This window comes from Chinchilla lanigera, unplaced genomic scaffold (assembly GCF_000276665.1).
Source record: "Chinchilla lanigera isolate Chin_1 unplaced genomic scaffold, ChiLan1.0 scaffold00004, whole genome shotgun sequence".
Taxonomy (NCBI): Eukaryota; Metazoa; Chordata; class Mammalia; order Rodentia; family Chinchillidae; genus Chinchilla; species Chinchilla lanigera.
Window position 1 is genome coordinate 19003411 of NW_004955405.1, and position 26921 is coordinate 19030331.

Below are 26921 nucleotides of genomic sequence, written 5' to 3' on the forward strand. Positions count from 1 at the left end.
AGAGAGAGAGAGAGAGAGAGAGAGAAAGAGAGAGTGTTTCTTCAGGTGGGGCCCTGGGACACAGAATCTATTGGGCTAGGTTGGGAGATGGAGTTTATGGGGTGGTCTAAGTGACTTAACAGAGGCTGATTGGTTGCCCTGTGCATGAAAGGAAACAGGAAGTTGTGATGGGGGATGGGAGTTGGTCTGGGAGAGACACGTGGTCGTCTCTGGACCACACCATGTTGGGTCATGGCCCTGATGACTTGGCAGAAATTTACATGGGCAGAAACTCATCATAAGTAATATTCATAACTAGATTAATATATATTAACTTCTTCAATATATATTAATTTCTTTTAAATACACATGCTTTATCACTTCCCTGTTCAACAGACTTTCACTACCTATATTTTGAAGAGCTGATGGCTACTGTTATGAGTAACATCATGGTAAAAGGCCTTAGGTTATGCTTCATCAGGTAATCCACGTTTTAGCCCGTTGGTTCTCTTCTTAGTTGTGAACGAATCTTGGATAATCCTGTGCCCAGCTCTTTAAGGCGTTCCTTTTGTTTGGGATGATTTCTTTTCTATCCTCATTTCTTCCTATGCATGACATTGTAGTGATCAGTTCATGTCCCTCCTCTAGCAGAAAGCCTCCCCAAGTTCCTTTGAAGCTAATTCATCTCTCCTGCCCCTTTCTTTGTGTCTGTCTGTGTTTCTGTCTTTCTCTCTCTTTCTGTCCCTCTCTCCTACACACACACACACACACACACACACACACACACACACACACACACAAAATGTGTGGATATATATGTATTGCAATTATGTTTTCAATTTTAAAACTCTCTTGCAGTAGAATTTTTCACTGGATTGGGAAGACAATGTCTCCTACAAAACTTAACAATTCTGTTTTTCAAAAAATATTTGGTAACAACAATAAACTGTTTATATGCTGTCATAAACTACTCAGAAACACGAGAAAGGCACAGTTTCTCTTTTTTGAGCAACAGCATATATTTTTAATCTTCAGTCATACATATTTATTATTGGTGTACAGTTTCTAAGTCTGCAGGCTTATCTTTAGTGTCTCCTGAGGCCATTCCAGAATTCAGAAAATACATAATTAAACAACAATAGCAGTACACAGACAGTTATTGGCAGATATTAACTTAATTGATTTTGTGTATTTTGTTTAGAAAACATAATATTCATTGTTTTTTTTTTTTTTCCTAATATCTTTTGGAAGAAACGATCGGGTTTTTTTCTGGAAGATAATCCCATGTACCAGCTTTGGAAGGCTGGATACTATATAGTGGTGTACTTTCCTGAGGAAGATATCACTATTCTTTGGGATACGAAGACAACTATCCATATTAAAGTGGGGCCACAATGGAAGGTATGTCCACCGAAGCCCTAAATGAGCTGCAAGGAAAATGAAATTACATTTACTTTTTGATGTTTGGTAAAAACAAAATGATATATGTTGTCCTTTACAAAATAGATTATGTTTTCAGAAATACTAATTATACTCTTGTAGAGAAGAACATTATCAACTAGAATAAACTAGAGTCAACTAGAATTTATTTCTGTGTACAGTTTTTTTTTTTTACTTTAACAGTACTTCTTTTCCAAAGTTGGCTAGATCAGCACTTTTGTCCCCTCTTTTTTAGCTTGGTTATGCGATTTGTTCATGCTATGAATTTTTTTGCAACCTATTTTCTGTATTTTACTATGTATCCTGGATATTTTTTATAATTTTACATAAAGCAAAATTATAAGAAGATATTTTAAAAATGACTCCTGTGGTTCCTTGGATTTTGACAAATGCATGAAGTCTTAATTCATCATCACTGTTCTATATAGAACTAATTTATCTACACCCACATTTTGCTTGTGTTGCTTGTTTATTATTAAATTTTACCTCACCCCAAACCCCAGGCAAACGATGATTTATTTTCTATTATAGTTTTGCTTTTTCCAGATATTATATAAATGGAATTGTTCAGTAGATAGTCTTTGGAGGCTGGCTTCTTTGAAGTGGTAAAATAAATTTAAGATTCACCAACACTGTTGTATGAATTAATAGCTTATTTCTTAACAATACTGAGTAGTATTTTGTTGTGGGGTGTACCAGAGCTGTTTATCCCTTCATGACTGAAGACCAAATGTAAGTTGTTTAAAATTTTTGATGATTTGTATTTTAAATTGGTGAGTGTATTATTCTGTTAAATATTTTTATTAAATTTTGTTTATATTTTATTCAAAACATTTATAATTTGATTAAATATTTTAGGTTTATATTTAAAGTGTTTATTCTAAGCACTGATATATCTAAAAATGTAGTTTATCTGAAATTGAAATTGAGATGCCAGGATATAATCTCTATCAATTAGAGAAAAACAGAAATGACAGTCTCATAAACATTTTAAAAACATTTAAAACTTTTAGTATGCTATAAATATAAGATATGAAAAGGGGGGTGCTGGGGATTTAGCTCAGCGGCAAAGCGCCTGCCTGGCAAGCGCAAGGTCGTGAGTTCAGTTCCCAGTACCGGAGAAAAAAAAAAAAAAAAAAAAAAAAAAAAAAAAAAAAAGAAAAGGGGATAAAGCCCTCATGTCTATACTTAGTTTGCTTGAATCTGAAACAATCTTTGGTTATGGGTATCCTTTGGTTTATGTTCTCTGTCATTGTTCATTTTATATCTTGTCTTTTCTACTTTTTTGGGAACAAGTTAGCCATTTGTTATCTACATCCCTTTTACTGCTGCCTCAGCTTTTGCATGACCATTGGCAGAAGTGGTGACTATCTTTGGAGCAGCGAAGTCTCTAAGCACAGGGGCCCCGTGGTAATAAGTGCCCCCTGCAGTTGTAACCCTGGCGCTACTGTCTGCTTTGCTGAAGGTGTGAGCAGCCTGCTTCACCATTAACGAAGGGCTGCATTCATCTTCAGGATTGAAGAGACAGAACTCAAGAAGTTTAAATTCAAAATTGTAAGGAGAGGTTGTATTGTTTTTGGAAGATTATCCATTTCTGCAAGTCCTCCTCCATTCTTGAAGAGTAAAGATATTTTCACAGTATTTTGAGGAAACCCAGTGGATATTACAGATATGTCATTTATATGTCCATTGCAACCAACATTTCACAACTGATAACAACTTAATTTATATTTACTATTGCAACATCTATAGAATTTTAAATATATCATTCAATGGGCCTTTCATCACAGATTTCTATTTATATATAAATTATATATGTATATATATGTGTTTATATACTGTAGTGCACAATTGTATTTCCCAATTTATTTATGTTACTAGTAATATTAATGCTGAGGTGTTGGTAAGTGTGAATGGATAAGATTTGGAGGTGGTAAAATATTTTTGAGAATTTGAATTGATTAAAAAAATAATTAAATAAATATGAAAAGTCCACTTTTCCTAAAGCTTTTATTTTTTGAATGTTTGTTATGGAAGTTAATATATGTATATTTAAAATTTTTCAAGTTTATAGTGGATATCAATCATTAAATGTTAAAGTAAATACGAAACATTTCATGATATTTTTACTTTAGAACAAACTGTCAGGATTGTGTGGAAACTTTGACAAATGTACTTCTAATGATATGACCACATCTAATAACTTGGAGGTGCGAAATGCTCAGGTATTTGGAGATAGCTGGGCATTAGGACAGGTAAGTTGGATTTATGCATTTTAGAACTAAACAAAAACATTTAGAGTTTTTAAATACTTGAATATTTTAGTCTTAGAAGAATATTTAGGCAAGTATCTTTACTTCATGTTTGCATGGTAATTCATGGGTGATGAACTTTCATATTTACCTTCTCATGTAATTCTTGTAACAACCTTAGGATGTAAAAGATGTTATCTCAACATTATAGATGAAGAAATTGGGTCAGTGAAGTTAACTGACCTGTCTAATACATATCCCATGGGTAGAAAGTAGCAGAGGTGACATTCAAACCCACCTCTCTCTTATGTTTTCCCAGCCATAGCAAAGTGCCTTGTCAATGTATCTGCATTTCTAAGGATTAGGTAGTCTTTGCCATCTCAAACAATAAGTGCATGAAGGCAGAATTTCTTAATATTTGTTTTCTAGAACATCATTGGTATTAGTGTTACATAAAATTAAATATATGTGTTGAAAAAAATATATATATTTACATATATGTACGTGTACTGGGGTAAATTTGTAATCAACTATCCTTGGGACCAGTTAAACAAATTTTTAGGCAGATTTCTTTTTTGAAGAATTTCTTGAGGTATTATAAAGCTATAAAGGAGCAATATGGTTGGAGAATTTCCTGAAATTGCTGCACATAACCTATTTTTTATTTATAGATTCTCAATATGTATGGTCTATGGAAGACATATGGAAAATCTCTGTACTAACTTAGAAAACAGATTAAAATTGGAAGTTGGTGCTATTCTTGTCTGGTAGTTTGTTTTTTGTTTTGTTTTAGTCAGTTGCTCTTCTTAATTGATAAAAATGTTTGAAACCACAATGTCCTGATTGGTTACCATTTGGTGAATAAAAATAAAGCACAGCATCCTATCAAGAAAGGTAGAATCTAGGTTGGTAGATGAAGTAGAAAAACAGTAAGTCTACAGTGAGATGGTCCTTCAATAGAAATGTAAACACAAACGGAGATCATGATGGTCCAAAACAGGTTCCTGGAGAAATGTTCTGGGTGAAGTTTATAGGAAAGAAGATAATGTGAAAAGGAAGAAGTAGCTATCTAGCAGTGTCAGCGTGGCTAGAGAGGGTGTCAGGCATAAAATGAATTTCAAATTCAGCATGGTTGTGTGTGGGGTTTGAAATAGAAGGTGGCTGGAATGCAAAACATAGCTCTATAAGGAGGTGGTGTACAGTTTGAGATGTGTTTAGAGAAGATACTGTCAGATATGTAGGTGCAAATGTTCAGTTTTGAAATTCAGGAGTAAGAGCTGGCATGGAAATAGGGATTTGGCAGTTGCTAGTATCTTGAAGTTGTTGAAGTCAGGATGAGAAAAATAGAGGTCTAAGCATTAAGTTTGCAAAAAAGGGAGAGAGAAAGAGGTTGGGGCAAAGCTGTCAGTGTAGCACAGCGGAGATAACCAATCAGAAAACTGTGCCACAAAAACCGAGGAAGGAGAGAATGAACAAACTCAGTGAAAAGCAGCAAAAGGTCAAGTGGGATGCAGACTGAAAAATTCCCTTTATATTTAGTAATGAAGAGGTTGTTGACGACCTTTCACCCAGCAGGTTCACAGAGATGGATTAGGCGAAACAGAAGCCAATTGCTGAGTGCATGGGAGTCTGAGTCTGCAGAAACTACAATATATACAATTCCTCAGATAGTGCTCAAAAGTTAAAATTAAAGAGGTTCATACTCACAGACATTGTCTTGTAAATACTTGCATTCATAAAAATCTAAAAATTATTGTATCTCCATTCTACCTCTGCTATCACTATGATTTCATTCTTCTGTGTAGTTGCTTTAAAAACATAATGTAGGGCTGGGGATTTAGTTCAGTGGCACAGCGCCTGCCTGGCAAGTGCAAGGTTGTGAGTTCAATTCCCAGTACTGGAAAAAAAAAAACCACGAAAAAAACATAATGTGTACTCTTAACCTATAGCCTGTATGGGTAAGAGCAAGTGCTGTAGGTAAAGCCTGTTTAAAAGAATGAGAATGTATTAGATGCCACTGTCATGGGTAAAGTTAGGTAGAAACTGGTTTCTGAGAAATCACCCCTTTACAAACTTTCTCCTTAATTTTTTTCCAACAGTGTGAAGATCCAAGTGAAATAATGAAACCCTGTGAGGCACATCAAAACAAATTTCCCTATGCCAAAAAAGAGTGCTCCATTCTGTACAGCGATGTTTTTGCTCCTTGCCGCAATGTGGTAAGTGCATACTTTACTAAACTCTCAAAGTTAAAGGTGTATTTCTCTATGTATACTATGAGTAAGACAAATACATTCTCTATTCGCTGGTTTTTCAGGTATACTACCTAGCTATTGCTAGGAGGATCTATTACTAGAGCTTTTCTGTAGAAGTGTTGCTAAATGTTTTAATTTGTATTCTCCCTCACACTAGCTCATTTAGCAATGTTCATTTATGCATATTTGTAATAATCTGTTCTATTCTATGAAATGTTGTTCATATGTAGCACTTTCTGATCATAAATGTGTTTGTGTCTTCTCAGAACATTGCCAAATGGGCATTCTTCTCGATCCAAAATATGGTTTAATGGGATCATTTAAGGTGGAATGTAATTTATCCAGAAATTTAACTTTCTAAGATCCTTCCCTGCACAATAATGTTAGGTCTCAATATGAGTTCTGAAATAGTTTAATATATTTATGAAAATCAAGCAATACTCTTGCTGCATACCAAGATATGTTAGTTGTCTCAGGGAAAGTCAGTTGTGTGAATTTGGAGTTGTGAGCTGAATTGGCTGCTTTTTCCTCAGAATATCATTTTTACTTGAAAGAACAAAAACCAGACAAATGTGGATATTCAGACAAGGTATGTGAAAATCAGAAAGAATAATCTGTGGTTTCAAGAGAAACATCTGATAGTACCTGTTGTCTGATACAATTTGAATTTCCAGTTGAAAAATAAAATGTTTTAAAACTTGGACTCACCACTAGGAATTTAAAAAGTTTGTAATACTTGACTTTTCTGATAGTACAGATGGTGACATTACCAAATGTGACCTGTTGGTCTTGTGCAGAATCAAACGTCTTAACATTCAGGGGACCTACATAATTTAGTGCATTTTTGAAATGACCAGTGCATGATGGTATATAAGGATTCAGAGGTAAAGGATCCCTTCAAGGTCAAGTTAAATGTAAGGATTTCCGTATAGCAAAGTACAAAGTTAATTGGTATGATTTCAAATTTCACACTGTACCTAACCTTTAAGAAAACAATATATTTGGAGTTTTGAGATAGATTACAATTATCTGAAATAATATTAAAACACTCATCCCTTTCCAAGTATATGTACTTCAGTTGCAACTCAACCCTCCCCCCAAAATCCAAACAGTATGACAAACTGAATTAAAAAAGAGATTTGAGGCCCCGCTATATGCCATTAAGTCAGACACAAAAGAGATTTGCAAAAATGTAAAGCTTTATACTCTTCCAACAGATTTATTTTTGTTTCACTAAATGTATTTGTTTCATTTCACTGGAAATGTTATTTATGTTAATGTTTGTGTCTATTCTTATTTTTAAATGTTTGCGTTTTAATGTCTAATGTGGTAAACAGGAGAAACTACACAATGGGAAAATTTTTTCCCCAGCTATTCCTTGGACAGAAGACTAATATCTAGAATATATAAAGACCTCAGAAAAATTAGGCTCTCAGAAATAAATCACCCAATTAAAAAATGGACAACGAAAATGAACATACTCTTCTCAGAAGTACAGATGGTGAATAAATACAAGCAGAAATTTTCGACATTGATGGCCATTATAGAAATGCAAATTAAAAGAACAGTGAGGTTCCATCCTACTCTAGAAAGATTGGCCATGGTCAAGAAATCAGATAATAACAAATGCTAGAGAGGCTATGGGGCAAACAGAACCCTACTACTTTGTTGGTGGTAAACCACTGCAATCATTATAAAAATCAGTATGGAGATTCCTCAAACAATCTACAAATAGAAATTCCATTCAACCCAACTATTTCTCTTCTAAGTATCTCCCCAAAGTATCTAAAGACATTATATTACAGTGATATAGACATACCCATGTTTATGACAGCACAGTTCATAATAGCTAAATCTTGGAAGTGGCCTATATGCCCATCAACATTTGAATACATTAAAAAATGTATTTATACACAATGGAGTTCTATTGTGCCATAAAGAAGGATAAACCACAATCATTTGTAGGAAAATGCATGCATGTTGAAACTGTAATGTAAAGTGAATTAGACACACAGGCATAAATATCACATGGTTGCTCTTGTATGAAAAACCTAACTATTAATAATGACTAAAGTAAAAAAAAAAAGGATAATAGGAAGTAGGGCCATAGATCTTTTGCAAATGAGAAGGGAACCAAGAGGTAAAGGCAGGAAAGGGGATGAAAAAGAACTGAGATGCCACGTACCTGCAACACTCCCCAGAAGAAATGTCATCTCTAGATACTATAAACATGTAGTAGTAAAAAAGAAAAACTTAAAAGAAGAAAAAAATTTTAAAATCCCCTAAAAGAAAATGACTTGGGAATTTTGGTAACATTTAAGAGTGTGATGGAAGTCGGAGACAAAAGGTATGAGGACTGCTACATTAGGGACACATGAGTGAGTGTAGAGTCCTGTGTATAGAAAGGGTTGCTTTAGTGACTTTCCAGGGTTCTTAGAGACCGTACCTGCTTACCAAAAAATATTGTGCCCAAACTGGTATTCTCAAATGCAGAGCCTGCTAGGTCTTCTCCTGGCTGTCACTTGAAAAAAAAAAGAGCACATGAAGCGGCCTATACATAAAACACAGAGTAATGACATCAAACCCTGCTCCTTTTATAACACTTTTTCAGTGGTGTGTTAAATTTTGTCAGCTACTTAACAAGTCCAATTTAAATAAAGCAATTAAGTAGATATGTGAAATTTTAAAGAAACTGCTCTTGTCATGTAGAATGTTGCCTAAATGGACCCTAACAAATCACGTAAAGTACAACTGGAAGCAGAATGTGCTCATCTTTCAGTGCTATGTGAGCATGTCAATTATGAAATAACGAACCTCCAAAAATATTAATCTGCTATATCACCGGAGTCAAAATTATATTTACTTGTTTTTCTTATTACACTTTTTGCTGGTTCTTCGATGCGACATTTGTTTGGTTATTCCTTCTCCTTTCTGCAATTCAGAGGTCGGAGATAATAGAGCTCTCTAGGTGCCGGCGTTGAGCTGATGATACCCACGTTAAAAACACACCAGTTAGCTTTGTTTAGAAGTCTGAGTTTCCATCACAGTCAGTCCATACTGAAGCTGTGTCGTGTTTCACTTCGCTTTCAGATTGATGTTACTTCTTTTGCCAAAAATTGCCACGAAGATACGTGCAACTGTAATCTTGGAGGGGACTGTGAGTGTTTGTGCACCAACATAGCAGCGTATGCATACAAATGTTGTCAGGAAGGAGTAGCCATTCACTGGAGACCATCCACTCCCTGCTGTGAGTATCTTACTTAGAGCATCATTAGGAGGAAAACTTCCTAAAATATAGATGGTTAGATTTGAGTCATTTGTAAGAAAATGGATGGATCTTGACATCATCATGCTAAGTGAAATAAATCAAGATGCAGAAGATTGAATACCTTATGGTTAATTTTATGTGAGAAACCCAAAATATAAATAACTTAAAGAGCAAAAAAAAAAGGGAGATGGTAGAAAATAGTGGGATAGACTTTGTGGAGACAGAAAGAGGACCTCAGGAACAGGGAGGGAGGAAGAGAAGTAAAAACCATCAAGATGTGATGTGAATATAAATATAAGCCCCCAATATAAATATCATGGTGCATTGCAAACATTTACTATTAATAAAAAATAAAAAGAAGATTCATATTAGTTGTTTTTATCATATAATTAATTCCATGGAACTCACAAAAACAGAAAGGAGTACACTGTATATTCTTTTGACTGTGAGAAATTTGTAGTGTATCAAAAGGAAAAATTTGTGGTAATGTTTCTGCTGTGTTTAACTGCTGTCCCTGCAGCATTTGAAATATAATTTGTCTTGTATGCCATCCTCACAGAAATTATTTGATTCCAATATTCTTATGCTTGTGAGGTTTTACTGTTCTGGTAATAAAAATCATATTTGTTTAAAAAATTTTGAGCTTTTAGATTTGACTCCAAATATTTTATTTACTTATATAGGTGGATAGTTATCTGATGAACAGATTAAAATTGGAACAGTTTCTATTGATATTTCTAACTTGTTATAATTGCATACATTTAAAATAATCTTATGAAATTTAATTAATTATGGCACATCACCTTAAAGAATTCCTTTTGCTCAGAGGAGGTTGTTAAATAATATACCACTCTGTGTTCTGTCATGTGTTTCTTGATAAAAAAAATCTTAATACTTATGCTTTTTTCCTTTTAGCTCTTGATTGTGAATATTACAATGAAGGTATGTGATATTTTACTGAAGAGTAATTTTATAATATTCTATTAGGTGTACTTTCATATCAAAAGGTTTTGAACAATTTGTACTCTGAATAAAGTAGAAATAGTTATTACATGGTTTATCACTTTGTGAAGCCCTGTCAAAATTTCCAAGTATTCATATTAAGCTTTGTCTTACGAAAAATGAAATTGTATAGCTTAAGTTTTCAGCATTTAAGAAACCCTTAGTCCTGTAAATAGTTTTGAAATAATGTGGGTGGATAAGTAAAGGTAGTTACATCAAATGTATACTTTTAGAATAGGTAGAATATGGACATTGGTCAAATTTTCTAAAATTTTAATAAGCAATGGTGTATATTTAATCTTTAAAATTTTGAAATCTTTAACTTACTTTTAATTAATAACAATAATTGTGTATATTTATGGGATGTAATGTGCCATTTTGATAATGGTATAAATTGTGAAATGATAACATCAAGGTAATTAGTACATCTGTCACCTCCATATTTACCAGTATTTCTAGTGAGATTATTTAAAGTCCTTTATTTTACCTATTTGTGCTGACAAAGAGGAAAACCTGTCCATTTTATGGACAAAAAGGAAAACTTATCCATTTTATGGATAAATGTAAAGGACATTGTGCTATGTGTAATAAGCCAGGCAAAGTGGGTAATACCAGCTAATCTCATTTACATGTGTGGTCTAAAGTAGTCACATTTCAAAGTAGAGAGCGATGGTGACTGGGGGCTTGGAGGTGGGGAGTACATGAGGGATGAAGAGGTGTTGGTCAAAGAGTACAAAGCTTCAGTGAAGTAATAGGAATAAATTCTCATATCTACTGCACAGCACCATGACTATAGTTAAAATTTTATTTTGCTGTAGAAATAAAAAAAAATAGATGTTATGGTAATATAAGGAATTAATTTTGCCATTAGTATAGAAAAAAATAAGTACATAATATCGAATGAAAACCTACTAATATAATGATGAAAATTTAGCCTCTCTAAGCATCCAGAATGGCCATAAAGTCTGAGAAAATATGCTTCCTGATACTAAGACACAGTAGAGAAAACACAGAATTATGCCTTCGGTGAAAATGTCAAAAGATAGCACATTAGGAATCTGCTTTTCATCAGATTTATTCAAGGGTGAAGGCATAACCACCAAAACCTAGTTCCAGTGAGTTAGACGACCCAGGAAACCACATTGTGGAAGTAGCAGGACAAGCTCTGGGTTGAGAGGGATGGATGGAGAAGTTAGAGTAATAGTTATAGGACATCTGGTACAAGCAGTCAGTCTATGGCACAGAGAGTTCTATCAGCTGTAAATGTCGACCAAAGGCTGAGAAGATTAGATAACTTTAGAGAAATAGATGTGATGAATTAAAAAGAAGATGATCATTTTAGCTTTTGGTTGTTTTTGTTACATTTTATAAAAGCTGATAGATGAATAAAATTTAACATTAAAGAAAAACTTAGTGTAAAGAAAAATCTAACCTGAAATACATTTATTGTTCAATATTTTAAACAGATAGACAGACACATACACACACACACAACCACACACACACACACACACACACACACAGAAACACAGGTAGAGGGGCGAAAGCAAAGGAGGGAGGGGAGAGAGAGAGGGGGAGAGATTCTATATCAGTTCTTTGGATCCCTTGATCAAAATGCAATTAATTGTCTAATAAAGGTAGCAACAGTAACAATATCAATGGTTTTTGCTGTGTTTACCTTTCCTTTATCATGTAATTTCAACTTCAACATGTCATTGTTTTATTTTGTTACCAACACTTTTCAGCAGGGAAATTAAGGCAGAGAGATTAAATAGCCAAATGCGCTCACCTAGCACTTACAGACAGTCTGACTTTAGAGCCAGTGAGCTTGCTGTCTGTGCCACCTGGCCGAGTATGCAGTTAGCACGGCTTGGTGTAGGGATGATCACCAGACATTGTTACCCCATGATCTACATTGCACACAGACATTGACTTACAGAGAAAACTCCGTAAAATTTTCCTCATTTAAGCATTCTTATCTCACACAACTATGCCGTGAAAGTCTCCATCTGTGCCTTTGTTGTTTCTGGCATTCCTTCTGCAGACCACTGGACCCAGTGTAGAATTTTCTGCACGTACTGAATCACTGCCTCTTACTACTTGGTACATTTTGCCTTCTGTCAAGTCTGCTGAGCTTCTAGTGATGGTTCTATTTTATAATGTGTTACAGCATGCTTTGAACAGTTCTTCTAGTTCCATTTATAACGCCGTAACGATAGCATTAGAGTGTGAACATGGGCATTTCGCCTGCCTAAGACACTGGTAGGCTCTGTGCGGTGGCAGAGGAATCTATTTCCTTCAATCCAAGCAGCAGGGAGAGGCATCAGGGGGTCAAGGTGGGGGTGGGTGGGTAGGAGCTTGTAAAAGCAATGCAGTAGAGATAGACGGTTGAAGGAGATCATAGATTTGTGGAGACTTTGTTTTGTTTTGTTTTGTTTTGCTTTTTTCCAGTACCGGGAATCAAACTCATGACCTTGCACTTGCCAGGCAGACGCTGTGCCGCTGAGCTAAATCCCCAGTCCCCTTGTGGAGATTGTTGATGGTGGTCACAGAAAGAAAATAATTTTAAATGACTATTCTTAATTTGCTTCTTCCCAAGTAATTTCACAGTTATTGTAACTTTACCTTCTTTATACATTTACTGCTGAACTCTCCCTTTCTTTACTTACAATACTATATGCCAGACACTATGTTATTTAGATAGTAGTGTTACTTAAAGAAAACTCAGAAATAGTCACAATTCTGTAGCAAGAACATTTTTAAAATGGTAGGAGAATCAAAGCCTCCCATTGAGATTACTTCAATAATCCCTAGCATAAGGAGTCTGTATAATGTCTTCATGCCAACGCTTTGGTGTATACTTAAAATATAAAGGTCTTATAGTTATTATTGATACAGGTGGGCAAGGACTTTGTTATCTTGCTAAAAACTGTTCTGTGTTTTTAAAGTTTAGTGTGATTTTATTAGACAGGCTATGCTTGTTTCTGTGTTTAAAGAATCACTGTAGGAAATGATTACTTTCAGTAGACAGTAAAATTATACTTTTCTCAGCAGAAAATCAATGATAAGTTCAATGACTTTCATCTCTCAGTTGCTGATGAAGATAGTCCAGAAACAATATATCAACTAACCAGAGTCAATATAAAAACATTAGGTTTTTTTGTTCAAGTGGATTTCTCAGATAATAACTTCAGGTTGCTGTAGTAAGGTGGATGTACAGCAAGGGGAAGGAAGATTTTTTTCTTAGCATCTCCTCTTTCCTTCTTATGCTGAATATCTTTGTGGGTTCATTAGTCCTTAAGTTGCTGTCATGGATATGTCTTCTTCATTTTGTACTGTAGCTCAGTATATTTTATGTATTGGTCCATGTATTTGGGCATTATTTACATACTTATGCAAACCTGAATATTCATAAGTTGAAAATGTTTGCATCTTTGAAGTTTATGTAACTTTGCCTCATCCTTCTTAAATAATCAGCCATTAAACAGTGAAAATGTTTGGCATAATTTTTTTTGATTCTCGTGCATTTTGGCTCACAGAGTAACACCGTGTATATCATCCATTTGTACCAGAGATGGCGGATCCATAGCTGCCAGACTCATAAAGAAATTCTTCCCTGTTTCCTCTTAGCTCCAGCTGGGTGTGGTAGCAAAGGTTTTTAAGTCTTCATCTCTACTCAAAGTATCTAGTTCTCAGTGAAGTGCCTTTTCTCATGGTATATAAGTGTCTCTAGTTTCTGGATGGTGACAAAGACCTCAGTGAAAGGGACACTTGACCATAAGTTACTCTCTGAGTCTTTCCCCTTCATCCTGGTCCTCATGGTGGAGATTTTGCTCCACAGTCTTCCTACCCAGAAGACATTTTATCCCTCTGATGTAGTTATCCCCTCTCTTTTTCTCAGTCCTGGTCTTCAGTCCTTAAAGGAGAAAATCATTGTTGTCACCTTGGTTAAATCTTTTCACCTCTCTCTTTGGGGTGGGCTTTTGAAGGTAAAATTGTGCTTGAGATAAAAGTAAGAGAGCTGAGAAGGTAAAGTACAGTGAATACAATATTAACCTTTTATGCTCTAATCTACTATCTGTCTGTTAACATTTAACACAATGCACGATACAAAATTATATACGTATTTATACAAAGTACACAGCTAGTAATTATGTAACTTAATATTGATGATTCAGAAGAAACTTCAAAGTTTTATCATACTCAGTTATTAAGAACATTAAATGACAGAGAAATAGGATTGAAGTCAAACTGATCTCATTATCATAAAATGTAATGTATAAAATTATTTGAATATTGATGAACTAATTTTCCATTTATATGCATTTTATAAGATGAAGTTTGCAGAAACTTACTCTGAATTCAGGTGTGGTTCTAGACTAGTTTTCACTATAGTAAATATTTATGAGGAGACATTTCCGTGCCTGAGAAATAAGGAAGTAAGTGAAAAGATCTTGGATTTCTTGATTGAGCCTCATTTTATTTCTCTTTTTTACAGACATAGTTCACTGGTGAAATTTAATAATTCCCTGAATAGCAAAATATTATGTATAATGTCAGTGAAATTTTTTATATAGTGAGACTAAGAAGGCATGGTTTTTAGAGGATTATTATTATACATGGTTGTAGATACAGTTAGACCTCTTATTTTTATTAAGGGTGAATCGGAATCTTGGAATGTTAGGGATGTAGAGTTACTGTGATAAACTTCTTCTTACATCTGAAAAAATGTCTAGAGAGCTTAAATTCATCTATCCAGGCATGATTTACATATATATAGGTATAAACACATGTCTACATGTACACACACATGCATATTTTTATACACAGTGTGTGTTGTATATTTCAAATTACACATTCTAAATATGTATATTTTAAATTATATCATTTTTGAATGGAGTTGTTATTCTATTAATGATACATTTTTAATTGTACAATATTTTTAGAATAATTATTGCTATTAAAATTTATTTCATTGAAATGATAGCTTGAAGTGTAAAGTTCTGTGATAATTTATGATTATTTATTTGTACTTAACTAGGGCTTGGAGAAGGACCATACATGCTGGCAAGTTATGGGCAGAGTGACCTTGTTCTGGGAGCTAATATGACCAGTAGAAGCATTTTCTCTCTACCTAGAAGTAGTGCACATGGAAATTTAGTTTTTAGTTTTATGATCACTCCAGGTCTTTTCAAAGAGAAGATGTCATGTAAGTATGATTGAAGAATTTAGTTTTCTGATTGCAGTTTCTCATTATTCATTCAACAAATATTAACATGGACTCTTATATGTTTATTATGTCTATGACATTTTTCTGAGTTCCATAAAGAACACAAAATATTCCACTGGCACATGAAACAGCTGTCTCTTTTGTGTGTAAAAATCATTTATTCATCGATTGTCATATTTATGTTAGAACTGCAATTGCTTGAGATTTTGGTGTTAAACAAAGGATGAGTTAAATGCTCCTGTTGTTAATCACAGACCTTAATCTGACAGTCCACAAATCCCTAACAGTTAAAGGATTTTAATGTTAGATTGAAGTGAAAGAAAAAAAAATATGATTCTATATGAAGGAAGTTAAATATGAGGGTCCCATAGCAGAAGTAGATAATCTCTGAGTCTGTTATGCTTAGGAGACCATGGGACTTCTCTGTTTTGACCCAAAGACACATCCTCAGCACTAGAACACGGTGCTCTGCTTACTGGTTTGCAGAGGCAGGTAGTACCTGGCACCTGTTTTGACCAATAGTAGCACTGTCTTTTAATCAAATTTGAAAGGCTACATAGTTACTTTGTAGTCTACCTACAACCTTCCATAGCATGTTGTATAAACTTAGGAAACATTTCTTGAATAAGCAAAACTGACTTAACTTTCATTTATTCTTAGAAATCTCCAATTTTCTAGTAGAATAAATTACTTCTTTCCTGTAGAAAATAACTCCCGTAGTTCTAAAAGTATCTATTATCATCTGAATTTTTAATTTATGTTGGCTAGATACTTTCTGTATGAGATTTTCTTTAATTCTTCTTTGCATCTTCCAGTGCTTAGCAGAGGGACTTACAAGTTTTAGGACCCAGTAATTACCTTCGGAATCATATTGAATTTGACCCAGATTTTTAAATTATTATTTACAATTACTAATGTTTACTACAGTTTGTGACTCATGTTTGTAACTTTGTACTTGGAAAAATCCAAATAATGTTTGTTTCAGAAACCAACCTGATATCTCAATTAAAAGGCTTTTATGTACAGTAATGCACTTTAGAAATATAAGGCACAACTTTAAAGCAAACAAAAGAAAAAATTGATATTCTCCATTCCATTGTAAAGCCTAATTCCTCATTAGCCACTTGATTATCCTTGGGAAATAGACAATATTGAGTGAACAATCTTTCCTTGATGCAGCAAAATTTCTTGCAAGAACAATGGCTCATTAAGAGCCCAGTGATACTGAGGTGCACTTAGTTACATGCCTTAATGGATCTATTTCTTTATTTTCTCTTTCTTTTCTATCATCCATTTAAGCTGTTTATAGATTTTGTGCATTTGAAAGTGTTAAAGTTTACAAATGCAGACATAGGTTAAATTAATCATTCAATGCCTTGTATGAAACTGTACATCCTGGGCTCCTCATTGATATTTGATTTTTCCTTTAAAGACACATTAACTTATTTAAAACATAGAACTAACCAAAGCCTGATGATTGTGGAGATATTGCTATCCACTTCCTTTAAAGTTCTGTGTTTCCTTTTAGAAGTCTTATAGTTCATTTTTGATGTATGGTAAAGATGAAGTACTATGTTTTCAACTTTATAAGTGCATTTTATAGTGGGGGTGTTGGTTATCTACCTTCTCCTGAAATTCCGAGGACTTGTCAAAACTCTGCTTTATATTTTATAGCAATGGCACTTGTGTCCCTGGAATCTGCAGAAAGGCCAAACTACTTTCTCTATGTTCGTGACAATGACATTCTTAGCTTGGAGCTGTGGGAGGCAAATTCAGCCTTTCATCGGAGAGCGACATTCTTCCACCATCAGAGCCTCTGGATTCCCGGCTACAGTGCATTTGAATTATACAGCAAGAAAGGTTTTTTCATTACATTCACAGATTCTACTGTCAAAGCATCAAAATATGATGATTCTGAAGAATTCAAACAGTCAAGCAGTTTCAACATAGAAGGTATGTTTCCTGAGATCTCTAAAAAGAGAACAAACAGGTAATATTATGGAAATATTTTTAAATTTTTAGTGTTAAAATATTTTTTACTGTATATAAGCAGGCAGAGTTTTATGACCTTCAGTAAGTTTCTTTGCCTCTGCTCCTTGGTTTTATTCATCTGTAAAATCGGAGAAATAGTGCCTATTTTATTCTGCTTATGATACTAAGTGGAAGCAAATCACCTAGAAGAACTCTGAATAACTTGGATTATAATTATTACCTCAGTTACTATCACCAGTACTGTTTAGACTTCGGAATCAGAATCCAACCACGACTTCTAGTGTTTGTATCTACTTTTTCTTTCCTAGAAGGCGATTTCTTAATAATCTAATTCCTAGTGATAACGACAATATATTTACCTCTTTTTTTTTTTTTCTAAATTCAAGGTTGCCTAGTTTCACTGATGTCTGGAAAATTTCCCTAGTTCAGCAGAAGCCTGATGTTATTTCTTGAGAGACTGTAATTTTTATAGTTATTGAATTTCCTGAGATTCACAAAACTACCTTCACTTTTTAATGCCATGTTTAAAAGTCATCTACTTCCAAAATCTAAGAGCTTGATTGCTGCTATCAGTCTCCCAAATTGCTTTATCTTAAGTAATACTCCTAAAGCAGTTTAAGACCTCTAATCATCAGCCGTTTCTGTTATGCAAAAGTATTAGTAAACTTTTTAAACATTGCGTTTTATGAAATTTGAACTGAGATTCAAAATTTGCCTATTGAATAGAATTCTTGTATTCACACATTCTAAGTCATGCAGGGGTTTTGCAAAAACCTTGCTGACAGAGCTCTACAAGGATTCTTTCTTGGGCAAGAGGCTCAAACAAACAAAAAGAAAGAAAGGAGTTCCAGTACTTCTAAAGCTAGCATACTTAGATCTAATCTGATGAGACATAACAAGCCAGTCAGGCAAAGCAACTTTACAAGAATCAACAGAAGTCTAGAATCCTTGGTGAGCCAAACCCCAAGGCTTGGGAAATCTGCCCAGGGCAAATGGAGTCTTGTCTGTCCATGTCCCACACTGTACTTTAGTGGCGAGCACTCCACTGTGGATTTTCTATACAGATGCCACTGGTGTTATTGAGCACAAATTTTTCAGGACCTTCTCTTTGGGAGGAAATCAGAGTCTGGGTTGTTCCAGAAAGTTCCTTCTTACCTCAAACATCACATTCTCTGGACACTCTGCCATTATTTTAAGAACTAACTGCAAGTGGGAGGGGGAAGTTAGTTCAGCCAAAGTCACCTGGAGATTTCTCTTCCTGTGTAGTGCTCTTGAGAAAAGGAGTCATTGACATCACCTCTGCAGCATTACATAGTGTGCATGTGGCAATTTTATTGAAATTTACTTAAACTTGAACTTTACAAGCCTCTATCTCTTCACTCATAAGCCTCTATGCCTACACAGAAGTCTGTGCTATTAAAATCAGACCTGACAGCCCCACTTGTGATTCAGACTGCATTGGTGGCATCACTAGAACCTCAGACCTGTATGGGCTTCCCAAACAGAAAATTCTCGGGCTCTATTCTATTTAGAGCCACTTCTCTCACAAAATCCGTGAACCTAGTAAGTCAAGGGTAGCAATCCCTCCAGACTTTAGATGAATTGATAGTTTCTTTTTCTTTTTTTTTTTTTCTGGCACCGGGAATCAAAATCACAACCTTGCGCTTGCCAGGCAGGTGCTGTGCTGCTGAGCTAAATCCCCAGCCCCTGAATTGATGGTTTCTAAAAAGTCTTATTTTCCTTACCATAATTGGAATTGAGCTCTGTATATGAAGTCCAAGAAACATACTTGTATTTTGAATATTTTTCCTTACATACTTCTCTTGTCTCAGATGATTTTGAACCACTATAGAAGGACTTTTCTATGATGTGGGAAGGTCAGAGTTTTAGCAGAGTTATCCAGAGAAAAATCCTCAATTAAGAAAGGTTTTATAGCTACAAGCAAGCATTATTCAAGTCCATTTGTTTATTCTTTTGTATTCAGACAATATATATAATGTATAAGCTCTGTGAGAGAAACAATCATGGAACATTCTCTCTAGATTTACAGCTTTGAAACTTGTTTGGTCTTGCATTTTCCTAGTTGTTTGAAGTAGGTATGTCTTTTGGCTGCTTTAATTTCCAATTTCTTTATTTTTAGATTGTAAATAATATGCACTCAACAAAGTTGTAGGAGGGATAGCATACAAAAGACAAAAGATTATCTTGCAAAAAATACAGTCCCAAATGTGTGTTTGATACTATTATAATATGAGATCAGTGAAAACTTATTAAACATAGAGAAAGAAGATTTAAAATTTTCCTTATCCTCCTCTATCTAATCTTTTATTTTTAAAAGCTTTGGAACATAGATTTGCATTTACATATTTAACCTGATCAAGGAATGTTTTAGTCGCCAAACAATTACAAAATTTTTATTCCATAGCTTTGACTTTTCCATAGTATGATGATAAAGAAGACATCAAAGCTAAATGTATCTATCATAAGTTATTAGATTTCAAAATGTACATTAAAAATGTACAAAATGTAAACATTTTTTCCTCCAGAGATCCAGGCAGCAGTGCCTTACAGGAGGATGTGTGAATGGAGATACGAACCTTGTGCCACCCCTTGTTTTAAAACATGTAGTGACCCCGAGGCACTGGCATGTAAATTTCTTCCACCGTAAGTAACTATTACCAATAGCCGAGTAAACCCCAGTATTAACAGATTCTGTTCTCAGTGAATTGTGTGTTATGTTTAAAAGCAGCCATTCTCAAGAAAAATTTATGTTTGGTATGTAGTACTGTAATTGATGAATTTATTTCTTGTTAATCAGAACAGAGCTGTTGAGGATCTATTGTGTTAGGAATTCTTCTTGCTCTAGAGGTACGATGCTGAACATACTAAAGTAATGGCCCTCCTGAAACCTACACATTTTGGGGTGTGTATTTGTCAGCCTCCCCACTGTTGGGGTACAGTTACAAACATCTACAACTTAAAGGAGGCAGGGTAGTTGATGGTTTTAGAAGATTCAATCCATGGCATAAATAAGGCAGAAACATTGTGATAGAGCAAAGCTGCTTAGTTAGTTCATGGTGTCTGGGAAGCAGAGCCTATGGGAAAAGGCACCAGGGAAAAAGGAGCCAAGGGGCAGATAAAAACCTCAAGGTGGTGCTTCTGTGACCCACACAGACGTATCCAGAAGTGGGTCTTATTATGCCTTTCAGCAGTTCCCAAGCCAATCAAGTTGATAAAGTTAACCATCACAGGGTTGAAGCAGAAAATACACAAATTTTTAATGTATAATGCAACCTATTGTCAGATGGCAATATGTATGATGAAAAGAATATAAAAGAGGCAGAGAAAACAAGCTGTGTGTGTGTGTGTGTGTGTGTGTGTACCTGTATGTGTATGTGCATGTGTGTATGTTTGCTAGCTAAGACTGGTGGTCAGGGAAGAACATATGGACAAGGTGAGGGCTAATCAGAGATCTAAAAGAAGTGAGGCAACTACTCATGTGGATATTTAGGGGTATCTTTCAACCTGAGAACAGTGAAAATGTCCTGGGGTGAGAATGTATTTGATGTGTTTTAGAGTTAGCAAACAGGTCATTTGTTGGAGCAGAATGAATTGAGAGAAGTAGGAGATGAAATAAGGGAATCATAGTGGTAAGAACTTTCTTTTGTTTTGAGTAAGACAGGAAGCCCAGATATGTTTTGGATAAAGTGACAGGACGTATTTTAGAGTTTACTTTGGTTTTTGTGTTGAAAATGGACCACAGGGGAAGGATAGGACAAGAACAGAGCTGGTCATTTACATGGACAACAGAAGAATGGGTTTACAAGCCTTGAAGGTTGTAAGAAGTGATCAGATCTTGGGTGTCTTTTACACTTAGGATGAGGGCTGTGCTGACAGATGTAATGGGCGAAGAGAGAATAAAGAGTTCAGGACTCAGGAGGGGTCCCTCATGATTGCAATAACTGCGTTGTACTTAGGGCCCTGAGTGGGGACTCAGGCACTGAGCTGGGGCTTTAGCATCCCCGTTCTCCTCCTCCAAGCTCCCAACAGAATCACCATCTGTGATTTGCATGGTTTCAGTTTCTCACTCAAAGCAAGGGCTGAAAATAAGAAATCTAGTGAAAATGAGGACTTGTTTTATGCCAAGCATCATACCATAAATCATATATACAAATACAGTTACCCCTATGTATGTTTATTATAAGAACAATTCTATATCTGAGGCCTTATATTTATCTAAAAGAAGTGGAGATTATCAGCAGTATGACAAAACAAAGAGGAAATTGTTATATGTGACTAGCATTTTAAAGGAATGAATTAGTGGTTTTTGGAAATATTTTAAGAAGATGGCTGTGGTTTTCACTGGCACAAATAACTAAAAAATAATTGAGTTGCATAAAAATTGATGGTGCTTTTATTTAACAATACCTGATTGGCTGTGGTCTTTTTAGCAATTTTTTAAAAATTTTCTTCTGCTCGGTAAAGTTTAGAATTAGAGCAGAATAAGGTTAAAAGTGTTCAAAAGATCATTTTATGAAGTAAGCAATTTAACATATAGGTTAAATGTTTTAAAAATTCGTTGTGAAAGAGGTATCCAAGAGATGGTTAAGTGGGTCTTAGAAGACCTCATTCTGTAAGAGAAAAGTGTTTTTCTTGGTTAGTGTTGCCTGGATTTGCTTCCGTGAACAGTGCCCTCTGGTGGCGAGGCTGACCCCTAGTGTCAAGTTAGTTGTTTGCATTCTGAGTAGAAAGAGGCCTTGAGCATTTTCATCCAAAGGTTTTATTAACAGATAAAGCAATTGGAAATGTTACTAAAATAGTAAACTATTAGAAACTGCTAATGTATGGGAGATGCAGATAAAAAAATGAAAGCCTTTTTATAGCTATATTTGCATTAATTCTCTGGAAAATGTGTGAAATCTAGTAATTAGATTTGGTTGCAGATGAAAGATTACATTTACTTCCTTTGAATCAGGATGAGACTCTAAGCCTTATTTGGGCAGGAGGAAAATGTAATCTCAGTTTTACTTTGACTTCATTCCTGTAGAAGAATGGTACTCCTGCTGCTCTCTCCTGTTTTTAGCCTACAGTTCCCAAGCCCAGGCCCTTTGAAATTTGAGACCCTGCTTGATTTCTGTTGTGCAGACAAGGAGAGGGATCCTTCCTTCCCAAGGCCCAGCCACATTTGGCTTCATCCTACTGCTGTACAACCAACCGCTCCCAGGCCACTGTCAGCAACTGGAGTGCACCTTAGTACTCTTGAAGAACCAGTCTTTGCCCTCCCAACCCCCGTTCTCATGAAGAGCAGCCATGCTCCCTTTTGGTCCTCCTCTCTAGAGCTCTCCACCCTTACCAGTGCGTTTAGGATTTAATAAGGGCAGGGGCAGCCACTGACAATGCTGTTTTTGTCATACAGACATCTTCAAGGCAAGAGCATCAAGATTTTGTCAACCCCTTGGAAATGGGCGAATAGAAAAGCAAAAGGCAACCGTGCAACTACTTTAGCGTAAATTCTCAAAAAATTACTTCTTGGGCCACGGATATAGCTCAGCAGCACAAGCGCTTGCCTGCCAGTCGCAAAGTCCTGAGTTTGATTTCCGGTACCAAAAAAAAAAAAAGAAAAAAAGAAAAAAAGAAAAAAAGAAAAGATTATTTCTTTTCATTTCTACCAGTTTGTAGGTTAGGTATTTCATATGCTCCAAACCTAACTGTGTATTTTAAATTTTCTGTGTTCAGATTCTGCCTTCATCTTAATGGTACCTCTTTATCACTCATTCGCTGTGCTTTCCTAAGTTGAAGTATGACAGAGTGTCATGGCAGCAAATGCAGTCCTCCTTAGTACTTAACCACCCAGGGGATGGAAGAATTGTAGGAAGGATATATCACAGCTGTATATATTCCATGAAGGCTTCTTTATTCTTATTTGATTGTATTTTATACTTTTTTTTTCCATGTAAAGGGTTGAAGGATGCTTGCCCCACTGCCCTAAAAATATGATTCTCGATGAGATCACCTTCAAATGTGTTTATCCAGGAGACTGTAAGTGTGAATATTGGTTAATTTACTCTGAAAGGTGAAAAACATGGATTTTTTCCTGTGAAACAAGTAGCTATAAGCAAAAATTTTAGACAGACAATAAACTCTTAGAATTTTTTTCAGTATTCTTTATGTAGGTTTTGCTGTTGCTACTAAGTATCTTCTAAATCATGTAAATCTTACCTCTTACATCTCCCCTGGTTTTTCTTTTTCTAAAACCTGTTCCCCGTGATAAAAGCCATATATGAACTACAGTAAGGAAGTGCATCTTTATTTTTTTGTAGGTGTTCCTGTGAGTCCCACAGAGCCAGCATTAATTTCACCAGGTAAGCTGTCTGTTCCTCTGTTTTCAGGCATCCTTACAATTTCAGACAGTTCAATTAGCATCTTGTAATTTGCATCTAGGTACACGGATCACAGCTTCTGGTACTAGACTATCCAGTGGTTAGAAAATTCAGTAGGCACTTATTTTTTTCAATAAAGAGCTATTGATGGGCTTAGTCCATCTCATTTTCCACCTCTTCCTCTCATTCACTTTGTATAGACTTGTAGGACTTTCCTTATATCTTTGCTCAGAGTTAGGTTTTGCCAAACCCCACTCAAATTTTTACAGTGATGGTGTTGGCTCTAATGAGATATAAATGATGTACATGCAATCAAGGTTTCCTTTGGAGCCTCCACTGCTATTTTTGTGTTCTGTCCTAGGGCTTTCTAGTTTCCTACCCTGGCTCGCTCTCTTCTTTGTCTCTCTCTGTCTCTCTGTCTCTGTTTCTTTCTTTCTGTCTGTCTGTCTGTCTCTCTCATGAAATTTTCCTCAGGAAAGGATTTAATAAATCCACTCACAGTAAGGTTTGCTGAACTTAATGTAATATTACTCCTGTGATTATGATTTTCAAAGAAGTTCTAGCTTAGATATTTATGTTTGACAAGATTTAATTGAGTATCACCAATGCTAAGGACTGTCTATACACTCACTAGGGAATTTAGCACATGGTAGACAGCTTTTACCCTAAAGTGGCCAAGTCCACAGGCTATTGCAGCACAGCAAGCCTGCTGTACCAGTGGGTTCCACATCTGTGGAGTCAATGCACTGTATATTGAAAATAGTTTTGAAAAACATTGTATCAATACTAAGCAAGTGAGCACTTTTTACCTTGTAATTTCCCTTAAACAATATAGTACAACAGCAATTTATATAACATTTATGATGTACTAGGTATTATAAGTAACCTAGAGATGATTTAAAGTTCATGGGAAGATGTGCAATGGTTAATGTGAGCAAAGGCATCATTTTATATGAGACAGAAGCATCCACAGATGGGGTCTGGAATCTATCCTCATTGGATACCGAGAAGTGACTATGTTACAATCAGGGTACATGGGGGCAGCACAAAGGAAGGGCTCTGTACTCATTTTGGAGGTGTTCTCAGAAGGGTGGCAGAAGGCAGGAGTTGGGTAGGGTAGAAAGAGGAGGAAGTATGTTCTAGCTGGAAGGGGCAATGTTGTGAAAGACTGAAAATGGGAGAGAATATTTCCCATGAAGGGAATTAAAGCAGGTCAGTGTATATTAAATGTGCAATATGTAGAAAACTGTGGAAAGATAGGATGGAAGAAATCATCAGAGATCACAGAAAGGTTCCATGACAAAACTATTTAGATTTTTTTTCTGAAGGCAATGGTGAATTATTAAAGTGTTAGAAGGAGTCCTGTGACATTTTCCAAATTACATTCTCACTAACACCATCATTAGTATTCTTATTCTTATTAGCTAACACTTATGAGTACTTATTATGTGCCAGGCCTTAGGTTAAGTAATTGGCATACATGTAACCTTTGTAAGAGCCTTGTGATGGAGGTTATTGCCCTTGTAGAGATGAGCAATTGTTCTAGAGTTGTAAAGCATGTTTGGATAGATACTTTTTCTATATCATTTAATCTGTGGAGGAAATAAGTCTATGAAGTCAGAGTACATATTCTAACTTCCAGGAAATAGACTGTTAATTCTTCTAAGCATTGCTTTCTAATTTGATCTAATAGCCTCAAAATCAGTATATTTCAAATGTCTAAAACTGTTTTGCCAAAACAGTAATAATTAGCAGTAATAAAAGAATTCATCTAAGTTGCAGAATATAAGATCAGTACAGAAAACACATCTTTTGTGTTTCTATACAGCAGCAATGAAAAGTTTAAAAATGAAATGCAAAAACCAATTCCATTTACAGCAGCATCTAGGGAGAATGAGGTAGTGACACATTTAGTGAAAGAAGTGCAAGCTGAAGGACAGACTCAATGTTATAATGAAAGCTACAAAACAACGCTGAAGACATGAAATGGATCAAAATAAGTGGGATGAAATCCTGTGTTCACAGCTTGGGAGAGTTCATACTATTAAGACAGTGACACTTTCAAATTTGCTTTACAGAGGCAACATAATCTTCATCAAAATCCCAGCTATTTCCTTGTAGAAATTGAAAATCCTGTCCCCAGAGCCATATGAAGACACAAGGAAATGAGAAGAGTAAAAACAATTTTGAAAAAGAGACATAAAGTTAGAGCACTCACACTTCAAACTTACTACAAAGCTCTAGTTACCAAAACATCTTGACTGTTACAATATATATCCCAACAATGTTTTTAACCTGTCGAAGATTCTGTTGATACCACCTAATGCCTTCCTCAAGTCCCTAGAATTGTCCATGACTTTTAGCTTCTCTTGGAATAGAAATTTATGTAATTTTCCTTTGCCTAAAAGTTTGTAATAAAATAAATGTAGATATTTAGGTCTGAATTAAATATCAGAGTGTCTAGGTGGTATTTTTAGCATACCCTGAACTATACTCCTAAGACTGAGGAATGGGGACTTTTGTTATACTGTATCTGCTCTGCAAGTAAGAACTTTAAAATAAGAGTGAAAGGAGAGTTATATGTAGAATTTATTTACTTAAAAAAGTGAAAGTTATCTGGTAGACTGAAAATGCCCCTTCCCAAATTTCCATGTCTCAGTTTCTAGAATGTAACCTTATGTGGCAAAAAGCTTTTGCAGGTGTGAAGCTGCTGATCAGTTTCTGACTGGATCTTAGATCTTACTCTGAATTATTCATATGGGCCCAAAGCAGTGACAGTGTAGAGAGGACCAGTGACAACAGAATCAGACAGGGAAGAGAGAGACGGAGATGTTATATTGTAGTTTTGAAGATGAAGGAAGGGAACATGAGCCAAGGAATCTGGGAAGACCACAGAAGTGGGAAGAGGTGACAAAACATATTTTCCCTTAGAGCAGGCAGGAGAAACACAGCTCTGCCTGTGACCTTGATCTTGGGCTTCTGGTCTGCAGAACTGCAAGATGATAAATTGGTGGTTGTTTGCTACAGTAACACAGGATACCAATGCAGTATTTTAAATACTGCCAGTAATAGACACTACAATTGCAGGAACAGAAAATTTCAGCCATTTATCGTGATTCTTCTATA

General features: G+C 35.3%; 1 protein-coding gene across 1 annotated transcript in view; it reads left to right on the plus strand.

The window, feature by feature from the left end:
- Otogl (otogelin-like) overlaps positions 1-26921 on the plus strand; it is a 128656-nt gene that overhangs the window by 68083 nt on the left and 33652 nt on the right. Inside the window, exons 27-36 of the mRNA XM_005374364.1 lie at positions 1231-1380; positions 3555-3674; positions 5771-5887; positions 9014-9170; positions 10107-10133; positions 15235-15402; positions 17098-17376; positions 19962-20079; positions 23375-23454; positions 23736-23804. Coding sequence (XP_005374421.1) covers positions 1231-1380; positions 3555-3674; positions 5771-5887; positions 9014-9170; positions 10107-10133; positions 15235-15402; positions 17098-17376; positions 19962-20079; positions 23375-23454; positions 23736-23804 — 1285 coding nt within the window. The remainder of the gene's footprint in view (positions 1-1230; positions 1381-3554; positions 3675-5770; positions 5888-9013; positions 9171-10106; positions 10134-15234; positions 15403-17097; positions 17377-19961; positions 20080-23374; positions 23455-23735; positions 23805-26921) is intronic.